General features: G+C 38.0%; 2 protein-coding genes across 3 annotated transcripts in view; one reads left to right on the forward strand and one right to left on the reverse strand.

Moving 5' to 3' along the window:
- Positions 1-17,020, reverse strand: part of LOC132132892 (high mobility group-T protein-like) — a 28,154-nt gene that overhangs the window by 3,504 nt on the left and 7,630 nt on the right. The window lies entirely within an intron of this gene.
- Positions 10,792-16,883, forward strand: uspl1 (ubiquitin specific peptidase like 1). Of its 2 annotated transcripts, none has more exons than XM_059545589.1 (8): positions 10,792-10,934; positions 11,177-11,279; positions 11,990-12,644; positions 13,471-13,581; positions 13,677-13,806; positions 13,946-14,071; positions 14,197-14,357; positions 15,522-16,883. In XM_059545589.1, exons 1-8 carry the CDS (start codon positions 10,792-10,794, stop codon positions 16,835-16,837), a joined length of 2,745 nt encoding a protein of 914 aa, XP_059401572.1. In that variant the 3' UTR covers positions 16,838-16,883. The 2 variants fall into 2 exon arrangements, with proteins under 2 accessions (XP_059401572.1, XP_059401573.1); XM_059545590.1 differs by having other exon boundaries at positions 10,801-10,915; positions 11,157-11,279.

Raw genomic sequence — 17,020 nt, forward strand, 5'->3', positions numbered from 1 at the left:
TACTGTGTTAGCTGTAGTAGTACTGTGTTCTATGTGTTCCACGCGCAGTGCTGAATGAATGAGTTAATGTGGAGTGTCGGTGTTGCTGTGAGGTGCAAAACGCTGAAATGCAAGAGTAGTGGGACCGACTGACGCCTCTCTTACAACAAACACTATATGAATATCCCAGTCAGATTTTAACCAAAATATTCAATTATGAGTCATATTTATTAAAGTGTTTTAATTGGTGAGATTCGTTTTTGAGTATCAAATGTTGATTAATTATAAAGTTTCGAGATGATTCAATGACACAACGTCAAAGGTGTTTTCTACAAGATGTTAGTCAGCCCTTAATTTAAATAATTAAAAGGCAGGACCCCGAAACAACGGTAAAGGTTTTTGTATTCAGGGTGTTAAATTAACACTCAAAACATTGATCTCGATAACATAACCTTTGGATCAGCCCGACCACTAGTTAAATTTCATAATTACAATAGTAATTTTAGCAGATAAAATAGATATAGTGTGGAGTGGAATTTAAGAACTATGGTTCACTTTCTATCTTTTTTTTTGTTGCGCTTGATATTTTTTCAAAAATCTATCTATCTATCTATCTATCTATCTATCTATCTATCTATCTATCTATCTATCTATCTATCTATCTATCTATCTATCTATCTATCTATCTATCAGTGATGCGCGGGTCAATGTATTAATAACCCGCTCCCAACCGACGTTTTCAACCCGCCAGCAACTCGGACTGCAAAAAAAGGAAAAGAAAATATTGTACCCGACCCGCTTCCTTACCCGCATTTTTTTTTTAAAGTAATCGTCAATAAGCTCATAATTTGAGTCTGGCTATGTCTATTTTTATGTTTCTGTTCAGCAGACAGTTAGGTTCGGCCCGATTGCCACTCCGCCCCTGGGTTCGGGTTTGTTCCGATCAGAGCTCGTGAGCGGAGAGCGCATTTCTCCATTATATTACGCTCCGCTCACTCATTCCGTGGGGTCTCGCTCAACCCAGAGTGGCCTGCTGGTTCGAAAATATGCAAGGAGACATTTAATTGTTTAGTAATAAACTGGTGTTTTCTGTGTCGCTGCAAAGATGAAGTTGACGATGCGGACTCGCCATGCCAGAGAGAAATGCACATTTCATATGGATTACATAATCAGAGAGTTATTTTGGTTTTAATATTTTCGTTTAAAAGTAGACATTTCAAGCTTTATGTAAAAGCCTATATAGCCTATATTTATCAAATCTGTGAGGCACAAGCTGAGTTTCGGCGCCCTCCAGTTCACATGCAATGCAAGTGATCCTGCCGGCGCCTCATTACATTGTCTGCTATATATTTGCTTCTCATTGATAAAATACGGGCAATTGATTGGATAAAACATTGATCAAAATTAAGATAAAATTTATACAAAACAAAAATCTTTTAAAAAGAGTTTTCTATAAAACAAAACTTAATGAAGTCGTCAAAATCATGTTTTACCAAAAACAGCCTCTTCACCTTTTCTCTTTCCGCCTCCATCTCTACCTGCAGACTGAGCTCGTGCAACATCTTCGCGCCAGTTATTCAGCCAATACAGTGAAGGCCTATGTATTTCAAAATTGTGTCTAGTACTATATTAATTACAAAGGTTTAATTGGCATCTTTATTTCAAACGACCCGACCGTCCGCGACCCAAATATCATTAAAAATATTTTTGGATGACTCGTAACCGCGGGTGACCGCAGGCACCCACCCTGAGGCACCCGCTCATTTTGGATCAACCCGCGCATCACTGCTATCTATCTATCTATCTATCTATCTATCTATCTATCTATCTATCTATCTATCTATCTATCTATCATATGAATAATAAAAACGCAGCAACACTGGTTATTGTTGCTCTGAAAAAAGGCAGCACTATCTTAACACATGCATTTCTATTTAGGCCACAATTAGAAACCAAATTATTTCCATACATAAACACACGCAAAAGCCGGAGCCTATGCATGTTAATGACTAAATCTTGAAAAAAAAAAATTAAAATCGTATTGTGTGTGTGGGACGGGGGCTGCAGATAAACTGCCGAGGGAGCCTTATGGGAAATGTATGCCAATATAGCCTAAGCCTATTATTGTTTCATAAGAGAGCAGCTGTAACTCCCTACGACTCGAGACAGGCGCGCCGCCACTCGAGCACACGCTCACAGACGCGCTGGCATATGCTGCTCTGAGCACACAGACTCTTACCGACACTTGCGTATTAAAACGCTATTATTGATTAGCAGAGATGGGACCAAGTCACACATGTGCAAGTCTCAAGTAAGTCTCAAGTCTTAACCTTCAAGTCTCAAGTAAGTCCCAAGTATTTTTTTCTTGGGCAAGTCAAGTCAAGTCACAAGTTATGTCAAGTCAAGTCAAGTCAAGTCCTGTAGTAAGTCAAGTCAAGTCCAAGTCAAGTCACCTTATTATTGTAATTTTACCTGCAGAATCTGATCTTAATAAAGTTAAAAGACAAGATATAAGTAACAGTAAATTAAAATAATTTGGATTTGCATTGTAAATACTCATGTTCAGTAAAATACATCATGGAATCAAACAAAATTGTAACTTCATAAAATTATTTATTTTTCACTTCTGCCAACAGTGTTTGAAATGTTTTACATTTTCAACATTGGGTCCATAAAACAAATAACAGCTAAACATCCAACAGACTCCTCTCTGAACACCTCTCTCTCTAACGATGTGACGTGACGTGACGTGACATGACATGACATGACATTCAGCCAAGTATGGTGACCCATACTCAGAATTCGTGCTCTGCATTTAACCCATCCGAAGTGCACACACACAGAGCAGTGAACACACACACTGTGAGCACACACCCGGAGCAGTGGGCAGCCATTTATGCTGCGGCGCCCGGGGAGCAGTTGGGGGTTCGATGCCTTGCTCAAGGGCACCTAAGTCGTGGTATTGAAGGTGGAGAGAGAACTGTACATGCACTCCCCCCACCCACAATTCCTGCCGGCCCGAGACTCGAACTCACAACCCTTCGATTGCAAGTCCGACTCTCTAACCATTAGGCCACAACTTCCCCTCAAACACAGTTTACATACAACATTAAACTTTCTTACATTTCTCCTCTCTCTCTCTCTCTCAAGTTCAAGTTCAAGTTGCTTTATTGGCATGACATTTGAGTTACAGTATTGCCAAATTTAGCATTTAGATACAGAATAAAATATGATTACAATAAAATACAATAAAAAATAGCAGCAGCAGATAATATTTCTAATATTAATAATAGTAATTATATAGAATTAAGAATATAAAATAAAACAGTTGAATACAATAAATTATCCCTTTCGTATGGTGTGTATGGTGTATAAATATTTAGTAGCTATTGTGACTGCCGTCTCATTCTCTCCAAGTATATAGAGTAGTTTCTCTGAGTCATTTAGAGACAAGAATGAAGGATTCAAAGCTTCAAACTGTGGGAAGAATGTTTCTCTTGTAGTGCTGTATTTGGGAAGTGTTTCTCATCCTCTGTTTGATTCAGCTCACAGTGTTTGTCTCTCTTCTCTCGGGAGCCAGGATCTTTTATGTCTACCAATCTCTATTTCCAAATCATGATCACTGAGTCGATATTTTGAAAGGATTTGTCTTTCTTTTAATTGCTTAAGTGATAAGTAATTTGCCAGTTTTGTGGTTCTGTTTAGGGCCGAATAACACTGGAGTTTGGTTTGGAGCTCAAATTCATTTTTTTCATTTTTCATCATAATTATACTTCAGATTTTTGTCAATTAGTTTCTGAATGTTGGGGTTGTGATTGGAGTCAGACTCAGTTTGGGTTTCCTTCATCAGGTGAAGCACGAGTGTGTTTCTCTCTCATTTTCTCTCTCTCTCTCTCACACACACACACGCGCGCGCACACACACACACACACACACAATCTCTCTCTCAGAGTACATCCGTAAGTCATTACCTCTATTACAAGGTATTGCACTTGCAAAATATAAGATTCGAGAGTCTTGTCTGCAAGCCGAGCACTATGTGGCCTATCCCACCATGTATGCGCCACCGGTATGCGCGCTCATAATGGAAGCAACGCGGTCGCGACGCGCTCGACGCCTCAGGGGCGCAACTGCCCGAGCACTTTGGAAACAATGAGAAAGCGGCGCGACTAGCGATTTCCACGCGTTTTTAGGCGCGAATTATTAGGCTTGTTTGAGATGCGCCTTGCCTCGCCTGAATTGTAAGCGAGAGTAGGCGGCTGCAGTAAGGGGAGGAGTTAAAAAAGTGCAGGCAAGCCGGACACTTCCTGAATCTCGCTGTGTTGTGGACTGCAAACGTCAGCAATGGAAGAGATCGCGTTCGCGTTCTTTATCGCAGACGAAGTGGATGCAATTGAAATACCACTGCTTTTGCACGAAGATGGTTATGATGAGGAGAATCACTTAAGGTGAAGTGCTCATTACTTAAAATGGCTTTTTCAGTAAATAGTAGGGATATAAATCTATCTGGTCTTGGTATGTTGCAAGTTGAATAGATCTAATGAAAATAAACAGTCCAGACTGCAGATAATTCAGCACTAAATAAAATAAAGGTTTAAAGGATTTAATTAAAACGTAAAATAAATGTTTTCTCTCTCCTAGGAATGTCCCTAAAATTCCTCACTTTGTTGAGAATGTGGTCCATTTGTACAGTCCTTCTGAGTTTCAAAGTCATTTCAGACTTTCTAGAGGTCATGTGGAGGTATGTAGGCAAACAAAACATCATGTTAGGCATATGCTCCCCCCATGCAAATTCATGTGTCCATGGTTTTATTATATGATAACTATTTTTTTTCTCTTCCTAATGCAGGATTTAATTAATACACTTGGTCCTTTTTACATGAATAAACAGCAGACTAAGGTGCCGCTGACAAACAGTATACTTGCCTCTCTATGGACTCTTTCCAACCAAGAGTCCTATAGAGGAGTGGCAGACAGATTTAACATAACCAAATCTACAGTTTCAACACACCTGCATGATTTCTGTTCTCTTGTAATAACACATTTGTCACATTACATCTCCTGGCCCAGAGGACAAGCCCTGCACATATCACAGTTAGAATTTGAAACAGCTGGGTTTCCTAACACTGTCTGTGCAGTTGATGGATGCCACATTCCAATAGTAAAACCGCACTGTGAGAATCCTGTGGCCTATATCAATAGGAAACAGTTCTATTCTGTAATTCTTACAGGATTCTGTGACAGTCAGCGGCGGTTCTGTCATGTCAGTGTGGGTCACCCTGGTAGTTGGCATGATTCAAGGGCATTTCGGTTGTCAGAGGTAGGCCGACTTCTTGAGGAAGATCCACATTCCCTGGTTCCTGAGGGCATGCATATAATTGGAGATTCTGCATACCCTCTCTCGCTTCAGCTTATGAAGCCATACAGAGACAATGGCCACTTGACTTTCAGGCAGAGATGCTTCAATAGGAAACTGAATTCTGCTCGTGTAGTTATTGAGCATGCATTTGGAATTTTAAAATCAAAATTCAGGAGACTCAGATGTCTTCACATGAAAAAAGTAAAGAACATTTCTTCTGCAGTCACAGCCTGTTGCATTCTTCATAACATCTGCCTGAAATCCAATGACCAAATTGACGAGGATCAGCAGGCAGATGTTATGGAGGATGAGCCATACCCACCAGAAGCCCACATTCACAATAATGCTTCACATTATAGAGATGCAATCTGTGGCCGCCTGTGAACATCACATTTACTTGTTCTACCTTCAACAATTCCCTCCATTAAACTTATCTTAAGAAGGTTTTTGATTTAACTGTTTTGTGAGGTGGTGGATGGGATTGTACAGGATTATTTTAAGCACTTACTATCAAATGATTGACATATATTCTGCTAGTCAACCACTGTCCCCTCTCTAGGGAGGAATGTTTGTGTTCTCTATAATAATGATGTGATAAGCAATAAAATGATGATACACATGGGAATGGATTATATGGTTAAACTTTATTTTTTAATAGATCGATTATCATTTCCTGGGATTTACTGATTTTTTTTAGTTGTTCAATGATTTCTCCAAGGCAGGTAAGAGATTTTTTTTCAAACATCCTTCTCCGCCTCTCTTTAAGCCTTCTTCTGCGTTCCAAGTCAGGCCGCACTAGTGACTCTAGAGCAGCTGTTCTCCTCTCTGAATGCGCTTCATAAACTTCACAGAATGTTGATGCTGTTTGTCTCCTTCTGTGCATTTCTTTGGAGGGCATAGCAGTGGAGGGACCTGGTTGTTCTTCTGGGAGAGGCTGTTCTTGGGAGCCTGTGGCCTGTGCAATTGAGGACTTGGTCTGGGATGAGGTAGTGTTGAACAGAGGAGTCGAGCAGATTGTGCCTGATGGTGCACTCCCAACTCCAGATTTCCCAAATAAGTCTTCCATTTCCTTTGAGAAAACATGTAAAACAATGTAAATAGAGATGCTTTAGAAATTATTTTTTATGTAAACCCAGTGATTTGCAGTAATTTCAATACAAAAAGCACACCAACCTTGTAATACTCCCATGTAACTTTTCCCTCTCCTGTTGACCGACACCGGTCTTTAGCCCTTTTGTAAGTAGTGATCATGTTGCCAAGTTTTTTGCGCAATTTTTCATTGCTGATGTTGTAACCTTTTTCTTTGAAGGCTTGCTCCAGCTTTTTGTAAAATGCTATTTTATTTCTGTAGTACAAATGCAGATACATTTGTGTGAGGTCAAGCAGCAGCAGCGTGGTCCTGTGTGTGAATTCTATGAAAACAGCCGTTTAAAATTGTGAAAGATCAACTTTATACATATTGGATATTAGTTAACTTTATACATATTAGAAACAGTGCATACCTTGTTGGGTTTCTTCACATTCTGACTGCATGGAAGGGGATTGAAGATTGTGTGTTTGTGTGAGATTTATTTTCCTTGTTTCAACAGGGCACTCGACAAGGGATACTGGATGATCAATCACTGGAGGGGGACACTGAGACAGAGATGCTGGACGTGGAGGGGGAAGTTGAGACAGAGTAGTAACAGGAGGGGGACACTGAGACAGAGATGCTGGACGTGGAGGGGGAAGTTGAGACAGAGTAGTAACAAGAGGGGGACACTGAGACAGAGATGCTGGACGTGGAGGTGGAAGTTGAGACAGAGTAGTAACAAGAGGGGGACACTGAGACAGAGATGCTGGACGTGGAGGGGGAAGTTGAGACAGAGTAGTAACAGGAGGGGGACACTGAGACAGAGATGCTGGACAGTGGGTAGTATCTGCTAAAGAGAACACAATAATAAAAAATCCCCATGATCATTCTAAACGTTATAATGTTATTATGGTTAAAAGAAAAATGCCTTACCTTGTTTCTGTTCTGCAGATCTCACTTGTTGCATTATATATGCTGCATATTTTTTGTCTATAAAAAACGAATTTCAATCAATAAAAATAAAATTCATTATTTTTACATCATCAAGCAACCAATTTTTTATTTATTTTTTTACTTACCATTCTTTATTCTCTCAGCAATTTCTTTGCTTACTGTTAATGTGATTGCTCCCTGGGAGTCTGATAGTTTTAGTAACATATTCTCCATCTTGCTACAATTGTAAACTTTGTGGATGCCTTTTATAATCAAAGCCATAATGAGAAATGATGAGCAAACAGATGCTGCATTAAATTTACATTGTTATCCCTAATTATGGGTTAAACATTTAAGAGTGGGACATGGCACAGCTGATTAACTTGATGTATATCCTACTTAAGGGATAGTTTACCCAAAGAAAAAAAATCTTTGGGTGAACTATCCCTTTTTTACATGAAAAATATTCCATATAAATATATTACACAATTGTGTGTCACCTTAATGTAAGTTTGGATTTCATGTTTAATGACCAATAAAAGTGTGTACAGCTAATTAATATTCAAAAATTATATAAAACAAAAACACATTCTAAATTAAGAAATTAGCATGCATTTGTGGGTTTTGTTTACTGCACTCCTGGAATAAGACATACCTAGATAAAGATCTTAGATAAAAACACAAACATGAGGCCTTATTGTAAAACCGTCACATTAGATATGCATGTTTGATTGACTAATTTATTTAATGGATTACTGTTGTTCAAAAATCTCAATGTACAAAATTAACACAAGCATGCAATACAATAAAGAGAAAATGACAACAAACAGAACTTTAAACCAAGAAAATAAAAGGGTATATAAAGCACATGTCCTAAATACTTATAGTATTATGCTAATGGACTTCTTGGAATTAAGGGAAAAAAAATATCAGCTGACATTCGCTGCCAATGACCATTAAGCTGTGTCGTCAGCAAGTCGTTTCCCATCATGCTTTTGATCAGCGCAGTCGGTGGAGAGCAACTGCGCGCGACTGCAGAATCCGACAGGTGCGCCTTGCGCTCGCGAGAGATTTTTGACATACGTCAGCATGACATCAGAGCAAGGCGGACCGCACTCGGACACATTTCTAACCGGCATGCATCTCGCGCTGATCACCGGTGATCGATTCTGCGCAGATTTTGCTCATCTCAAACAAGCCTATTGACGACAAAAGCGATGACCCTCAGTAACCCTCAAGCTGAGATGTTGATGTGATATCTGATCTAAGTGGGCGTGGTCTGCGTAAGGTAGAGAGGGCATGACTTATGATGTCATGACATGACAACGCGATTCTCAGCCTGCGCTCCAGCTGAGTAATCAATTTTATTTTTTTTAAATAATTTATATATTTTATATTCAAACTGAAAACTTAATGTGATTAACACTCAAGTCATTCAAGTCATCCTGTCTCAAGTCAAGTCAAGTCCCGAGTCTTTAACTTCCAAGTCCGAGTCAAGTCTCAAGTATTTTATTTTTTGTCAAGTCAAGTCACAAGTCATAAAAATAGCGACTCGAGTCGACTCGAGTCCAAGTCACCAAGTCACAAGTCCCCATGTCTGTTGATTAGATATGCTTATATGGCCATGTTTGTATTTTTTTTTTATCTATGTTTATCAATTTTTCATATAGGTATTTGGCATGTATACGTTTGTTAAAAAAAAAAAAAAAAAAAAAAAAAAAGTCCTATTAATTTTGATTGTGACAGAAACAGAAAAACATAAATCTAATGACTCCTGGTCAGTTTTATTTAATCGACGTGAGAATACAAATAGTACCATATATTTAAAAAAAAAGGGGAATTAACCAAATATTTCATATAGGTATTATCCAGGAAATTAAAGCACTAACAGAGTCATATATGCTATTTTTAATTAAATGTGGATTCTGTAACACCACAGTTTGGGATTGAAAACGTTTACTTTTTTTTTATTCTGCCACGTTTTGACAAATTGAACACAGCATATGCTGTATGATCATGTATCTATACGATCTTACTTTGTTTTGAAAGTTCATTTACTTTATTTCAAATATGAAAACTGAACTGCTAAAGATTTTTTATTATTATTAATTTATACATTTTCCTATCTGCTCTGTATTTTTCTATATTAGCCCGCTGTATAATGCATCATGGAGTAGAGAGAGAGACTGGATAGCAATATATTAAATTATTAAATGAATTTTTACATCTAAATCGAGTTTTTTCTAAACCATATGTATGCACTTTTAGAATTCTAAATCGTTTCTATCTCATCTAACACGTTTCTGCCTATTTGCGTGTTTCTACAATTAATTATAGTTTAGACTTGAGTGTTTTGACGTTGATTCAATATCTGATGCTGCAAAATGTAATTTCAGACACTGTCCATAGACAGTAAAAGAAATACACGCAGACAATCCGGATGATGGCGCTCTTGTGCTGTAAATAAATCTTTGTAAAAACTTTATTACTCGTTCCAACAAAACCGGAAGTAGTACGTTGAGCGTACGGCGGAGAGCATGCACATGGAGATGTCTCCTACCGGCGTGTTGGAATTACCAAAAGAGTGTTTGAAATCCAGTTTGGAATTTCTCCACATTCGATCCGGTTTCGAGGTACGTGTTGGAGCAGATGATGTGCACCTGGACAATCGGTTGTGAATGCAATCTTTCAGGTTTTGGGCGATCTGCTCGTCTTCTAGTCCGCTCACCGGTTTGTTCGCGCCTGGTTGTGCTCAACTAAGAAATATATCTAAATATCTAAAGGTTGCTTTATATGTATTTTTTTGTATTACGGGTAATTTTTTAGCAGTTATCAAGAGCGTCCTGTATATTTATCATTATAGCTACCCAAACTTCTGTTGTCAGTAAGAAAACAGCAAAACAAGACGAATGTCAGTTATTACGATATTTGCGAAGTAACTTAGAACCTGTTATTTAACGTTAGTCCTTTAGCATTCAGGTTAAGTTTTTTTTTTTTTTTTTTTTTTACATGTGCCACTGATTCAAACAGTTTAACCGAAACTCAATTTACATCACTGATCTATAGCATATAATATAATATAGATCACTGATTTACATTTATTTTACGGTTTCAGTTTTTGTTGTATATGTAACGTTAATTTAAGAAGTTTTGGATGACGTTTAATATTATGACACATTTACTTAGGTTTAAGACACGTTTAGCATTCAACACCTAAATGTATATACATACTAAACTGGATTGGTTTGTTGCTTATATGCATACTTAATCAAATTAAAATAAGACAAAACTGTTCTCTTACTGACTTACAAGCACTAGTATGGAAATGCGAATCAAGTTTGAGATGTTTGCTTGGTGTATCAGCCCGGGAAGGGTGAGTTGATGTCTCAGAAATGAATTCTTCTTTCTCACTGCAGCGCGTTCAGGCGGTGAGCCGGGTGTCACGGTTATGTCAAGTTTATGGCCGCAGGACTCTTCAAAGAACGGAAACCTCGGTGGCATGAGAATGAACGGCGAAGGCACTGGTATAGGGACTCCGACCCCAGCGGTGGTGGGGTATTTGGGAAAAGTCAGTTATGCTCAGTTCTCTCCCTCTGTCACTCGTGCAAAGCTCCGCTCAAATTTAGTTCTATATTGTATGGAAAAATTGCATCGAATTGATCCTCCACCACGAACGAGAAAAAAAACCACGGAAATCTGTGTGTAAAAGGCGAAGGAATATGCATAAAAGCACTTAAGTTGTACACTGATTGTGTTATGGGTTTTGTATTTTCTATGTTGTTGAGTGATCGTGATTTCTCATTGTGTTTACAGTGTGAAGACAAAAATGGCACACCTGGGAACTGTCCTTGGTGCTTGACAAAAGGTCAGAAAAATGCCCTCCGCTTTTATGCTGTCAACTTGGAGGAGAGTGTAATGCTCTGTACAAATCCACTGGTGAGGATGTTTTTTCTTGCTTATCAGGACATGCTGGCACTTCAGTGAACAATTGAATGAATGAAAACCAGTCATATCAGGGTCAGTTTACTCTAAAACTAAAAACTAGTAAAATAAGTTTTTGTGTTGCATAAAGAAAGTATGGCCTAGTTTTGGACCCATGAATAATTTTAGCATTGTGAAACAATTGTGAAAAAAGTGAAAGAAATTGTATTTTTATATCAAAGTAGTGTTTTTGTACCCTTTTTATTTATGCTGATATTAGCTTAAAAAGAAAAAGATGCAATAAGTTAGTGGGTATCTAATTAGAATCACCGTTGAAAATCACATGAAATCCAAAAATCTAAAGTAAAATGCTGTGCACATTACAGTTAAAAATTGTGAGAGATTTGAGGTGAAATGTGCTTAAGTTACCATTAAAACAATGTGACCGTTATATTAATGATATTTTTTGGGAGGAAGTTGCAAATGTTTGCAAAAAAATATTAATTATCCTAAAATAAAAATTTTGTACTGCAAATTATAGTTGGTCCTTTAGATTTTAAGGTGAGGTACAAGCTGAACATGCTTGTTAGTTTTTTTTTAACTTTTAATATTGGTAATATTATATTTCTCATTGTATTAAATGCTTATGACCGGTTGTAAAGAAGAGTGATTGGCTAGTAAGATGGTCATTAACATCTGTGGGGTGTTTTTCTGTTGCTTTGCAGTGCCTGTACCCATTGGTTAGTAGATCTCTGGAAGAGGTGCGTGCTAGCTTGTCTAAAGATGGATGCAAGAGGAGCATTTCTTCCCTGTCCGATGTGGATGATACATCCTCCCCTTCAAAGCGATCAAGAGGGGAGAAACTGGATGTTTTATCTGCTGTACCTGAGCCATGTGGTGCTGATGTCAGTGACGGCACCCTTCCAGATAACACTGTTGAATCACAAATGTTTACTGATGAACAATCAATACTTGGAAAGACTGACTCCATTAATGGCACTGAGGAACAACATCCTGAAGATCTACCTGCTGTTGCCACCCATGATGATTTAGATTTGTGCGACAAGAAGGATGATTGTGTATCTAGTACTCAAGATGAGGTCGAGGAGATCGTTGGAATGGATGTAGATGAGGAATCATCAGAGCTGGTTCCTGTGCAACCTCATCTCTTCTGGAAAAATGAGGACAACCTGTGTTGGTTGGATTCGTTGTTGGCGATGCTTGTGAACTGCAAGACCATCAGAGAGACTCCATGTCAGAATGTAAAGCTGATCGACGAGTTGACAACAGTGCCTTCCAGCAACTCTGCTGTCTGGAACCTTTGCTTCACATATGATAAGTCTTGTGCCAATCTGAAAGCCAAGGAGCAACACTGTGAAGGCAAGAGAAAGCAAAAACTTTCAGGGTTTTAAACATAGATTTTTTTCAAGTTAGTGTTTATTTTATTAGTATTTTTTTATGTTAATATTTTTTATTAGAGCACAAACACCCACACACTTATAGATTAATTGTAAGTTGTTATTATAATTTTGCATTATTAATATCCAAAGATTTAAACCTTATAAAATAAATGTAAAAACAAAAAAAACTAATTTAAAATTGAAAAACTATGTATTATTCTTTAGAATATATTATAAAAGTAGTAATTTGTAAAATTGTCTAATGTATTCATTAATACACTATCATTTTAAATAGTTTGTAAACATTTATTTATTAACTTGTACTCTATTATTAAAATTACAAACATTTGTTTAATATAAATTTACGTAGTTTTAAGTGAACATAGGTGGATTAAATTTATTAATTGACATTACTTGTAATTGCTCCTATGTGAACACTAATTGTATAAATTAAAATATTAAGTTAAAATTTTTAATATTTAATGGTTTTTTGTAAGTTATTCATAAGATTTATGTATTTGTATATGTTAACAATATTTAACTTTATAGTTATTTTCCATTTTAAGTTGATCAAATATTTATTTTTCTTTATAATAGTATAAAATTTTAATTTATATTGCATAACTCAAATTTCAATTACGGTATTAACAATTATGTATGTATTCATAAGTATTAATGCATTATAATTTAAAAATAAATTTATAGTTTTATTATTTAACTTTTTTTTTACCCTCACTTCAAATATACTTTTATAAAGAGGTTTGCATTTATGTGCTGGAAAGTTGAACCGGATTTTCTCTCTGCAGACGAGGTAACCAGAGTTCCTGCTGCTGTTCTGTGTGAGGTAGAGAAGCAGCTGTCTGCGCTCCGTCTGTCACTCTTCAAACTCCTTCAGCCTACACTGAAGTGTGAAATTGGTAAAATTGTTCAACATCTATTCATAAAACGATTTGATATCCATCTGCTGCTTGTCATTTGTGTTGAGTGATAATCTTGTCTGTCTGTCATACAGGTCAGGAGGAAACACCCGTGTTTGCCCTCCCTCTCCTTCTACGCGCAGACAAGTGGGCTCAAGAGCTTTTCCAGCATACTGTCCGTTGGGAATTTAAGTGCACTTCTTGTAGCTATACTCTAAACGACAGGTAAAGGTTTTAAGCCTTGTAATTTTATATCATTTGTATTTGGTAATTAAACAGCTTTTGATTTAGTATATATATATATTTTTTTTTTTGGTTACATGCACGCACCCACGTGTAACACAACCCTCCTTTTGTCTTGCAGTGTTGAGAAGACTCTTACAACATTCACTCAGATTCTGAATGACTGGCATCCACTAAAAGCCATCCACCGCACTCAGTGCAGTAACTGCAACCGTAAAAACCAGAGGAGGAAAATGGTGCTCGAAAAGTAAGAGTTGAAATAACTAAATTTCCTTTTTTCCCATGTATTTTTTCTTATCCCCTCCTTGTTTCACCACGATTTAACCTCATGATCTTTGTGGTTGGTTGATATGTCTTTGTTCATTTTTGCAGACTGTCCTCTGTGTTTGCGCTGCACTTTGTGGAGGGCTTGCCCAGGAAAGACCTCTCCAAATTCTCATTTGAGTTCCAGGGCGCACACTACAATGTTAGCACTGTCATCCAGTACAATAAGCGTCTAAAGCACTTTGCCACCTGGATCCGCCAGAGCAGTGGTGAGTCTTTTATTCCGGGAGTTCGTTAGCTGATTTACTTAACGCCATTCAATTCAAAAGTTTAGAGTCTTGTTCCTTTTATTCAGCAAGGACACATTGTCACAATGACATTTCTAATGTTAGAAAAGATTTCTACTTCAATTAAATGCTGTTCTGTCAAAGAGCACCTATTATGCCCCTTTTTACAAGATATAATATAGGTCTCAGGTTTCCTAAAAATGTGTCTGTGAAGTTTCAGCTCAAAATCTTCTACAGATTATTTATCATTTTAAAAATGCCTATTTTGAGTGGAAGCAGAAACATGCTGTTTTCATGCATGTATCTTTAAATGCAAATTAGCTGCTGCTTCCCGTCCCCTTTTCCAGGTTAGGGCTGTGCCATTACAGCTCATACCTCAGATACTATTCCAAAAAAAATCTGTTTGGTTTTGATTATCATGTCTGTCGTGCTGAAATCATGCGTTTTGAAGCCATATCAGTTTAAACTTCTGATATACAGTTTTCTGAGCGCACACATCTGACGCATGCGCACTGAAAGTGGCTGTCACACGACATGTGTGTACTAAACTAAGATCTTTTTCATGTTTTATTGCGATTAAACCATCAAATATACACTTTTTTTATTAAAAGCACACGTACATTACAAGAACAATCAGTTATGTCTGTGAAAGTAAACAGCTGGGAAAGAAAATCGCTGCTAATGTTGCTAAAAATACTATATTTTTTTCCACTTTAAGATTATGCTTCCGTATTAATTTACTTGCACATTACATAAAATAAGCAAAAAAAAAATGATCCACTAAAATGATCAACTTATTAAATAGATTTACAGCTAGTTCTAGGGGTGCCCGATAAATAGACTGATAATTAATGTGCATTAATTAATTCCATGTTCATTATCACCATTGATTTGCACAGTTTGTCAGTTAACAATGGCTCCGTGTAGTAACAGCTGCTCTATGGGAAATCCTGCACCTGATGGAATTTACCAATGATTAGAGAACTGGCTTTAATAAAAAGATGCGCATTAATTATCGGCCGATATTTATCATGCACCCGTAGCTAATTCTGATAGTTATTTCCGATTACTTGCTCTGTAAAACGTCAGTTATTCAAATTTTAACTTAATAGTGGTTCATTTACATATTTGCATTCTGTCTTTTAGGGTCATGGCTAGAACTCGATGATTTGAAATATCCTTACAGCATCACTCACAAGAGGTTTTCATTTCCTGCCAATGAAATTCACATTGTTTTCTGGGAATCAGACTCCACTAAAAATGAAGTTTCAGAAGTTCTCTCACCGACAGCTCCCTCGGCACTCACGAATGCCGATGATAAACACCCGCACGAACTGTCAGACTCTGTGGCTGATGACACGTGTGTCATCAGCGCGCTCACCGTGGGAGACTCGACTGCTGCCGGCACTCTGGATACATCCATCGGCAGTAGCACTTTACTGGACACCTTTGAGGGTCTGTCACATACAGACATTGTGACCCTCACTCTTGTTGATGAGAACCGAGCCACTGAGGCTCTTCAGAATTCCCAGAGTCCAGCCCTCGTCCAGGCCACTCTCCCCAGTCTTTCTGTCGCATCTAGTTCATCTTGTTTCTCCAAGTCCGTTTGCCAACCTTCAAACCCTCCGAAACCCCAAAGTTCTGGATTGAAGGAAGGATCTTTGGTTTCCAATCCAGTTGTGCCGAGACCGTCAGTGGCTACACAAGTACATGCACCTTCACCGCTTGCATCTTCATTACTTCAACGGCATCCTTCCTTCCAGTCAACACCAATAAGGCTTCCTCCTCATGTTCCAAAACCCAATCTGAAATGTGACAACGAAGCTCTGCCAGCAAAGCCAGCTGACATGTTTGGTGGCTTCTTAAGCAAGAAATTGCCAAATTCAAATGATGTGAATCCTGCTGTAGCGGCTCAACACAAACCAATCACTCTTCCTGGTGGCACATGCCCATCTGTTAAGAAAAATCCAAGCCTCTTGGCAGACCAGCAGCCTATTACCACTACAGAAGTGCTCAGACTGAAGCTACTGAAAAAGCTCAAGGCTAAGAAAAAGAAACTGGCTAAATTAAACCAGCTTTTGGGAAGTGCAGGAGAATCTACACCAAAACCGGACAGCACAGCTCTCTCGTCGCCCTACTCGGTCACGTCTAGTACAACGGTATACGACAGTCCAGCGTATGACCAGTTCTTCGCTGAGCTTTTGTCTCCTGCGACGACCGTTAGTAACCTCTCACCTGACAGCACGGGGCTCCTAGAGATGTTGAACAACGGCCAGAATGTGGAAAAGACCGTAGGAAGCGCACAGCAAAATCCTTGTGTAACAACTGTGGTTCCTGAAGCAACTTTAACCTACTCTTCCTCCACAAATGACTCTGCATTGAATCTCGATGAATACATATTAGGGATGGACCAGACTGCAATTGAGAACACCGATTTTAATGGTTTAGATATATTTTTCTGATAGCTTTTAGATTTTACAAATTAAAGTTTGGTCTGATGTCAAAACATGTTGTTCCTAAGATCTCTTCCTTGTAGTTTCATGTTGGGAATACAAGACTTTTGTTAGAAAAGCCTGTGGTAAATAATCAGTTAAATTAAACCAGAGTACACGTTTTGTCTGGTATACTTTAAGAATAAAGAACAT

This window comes from Carassius carassius, chromosome 49 (genome assembly GCF_963082965.1).
Source record: "Carassius carassius chromosome 49, fCarCar2.1, whole genome shotgun sequence".
NCBI classification, from domain to species: domain Eukaryota; kingdom Metazoa; phylum Chordata; class Actinopteri; order Cypriniformes; family Cyprinidae; genus Carassius; species Carassius carassius.

Bases quoted from the DNA above. Each gene is read 5' to 3' on its own strand.
- uspl1 (XM_059545589.1), top strand. From the start codon at position 10,792: ATGTCAAGTTTATGGCCGCAGGACTCTTCAAAGAACGGAAACCTCGGT. The intron at 13,807-13,945 runs GTAAAGGTTTTA...TTTGTCTTGCAG, and splicing joins AGCTATACTCTAAACGACAG to TGTTGAGAAGACTCTTACAA. The intron at 14,358-15,521 runs GTGAGTCTTTTA...TCTGTCTTTTAG, and splicing joins CTGGATCCGCCAGAGCAGTG to GGTCATGGCTAGAACTCGAT.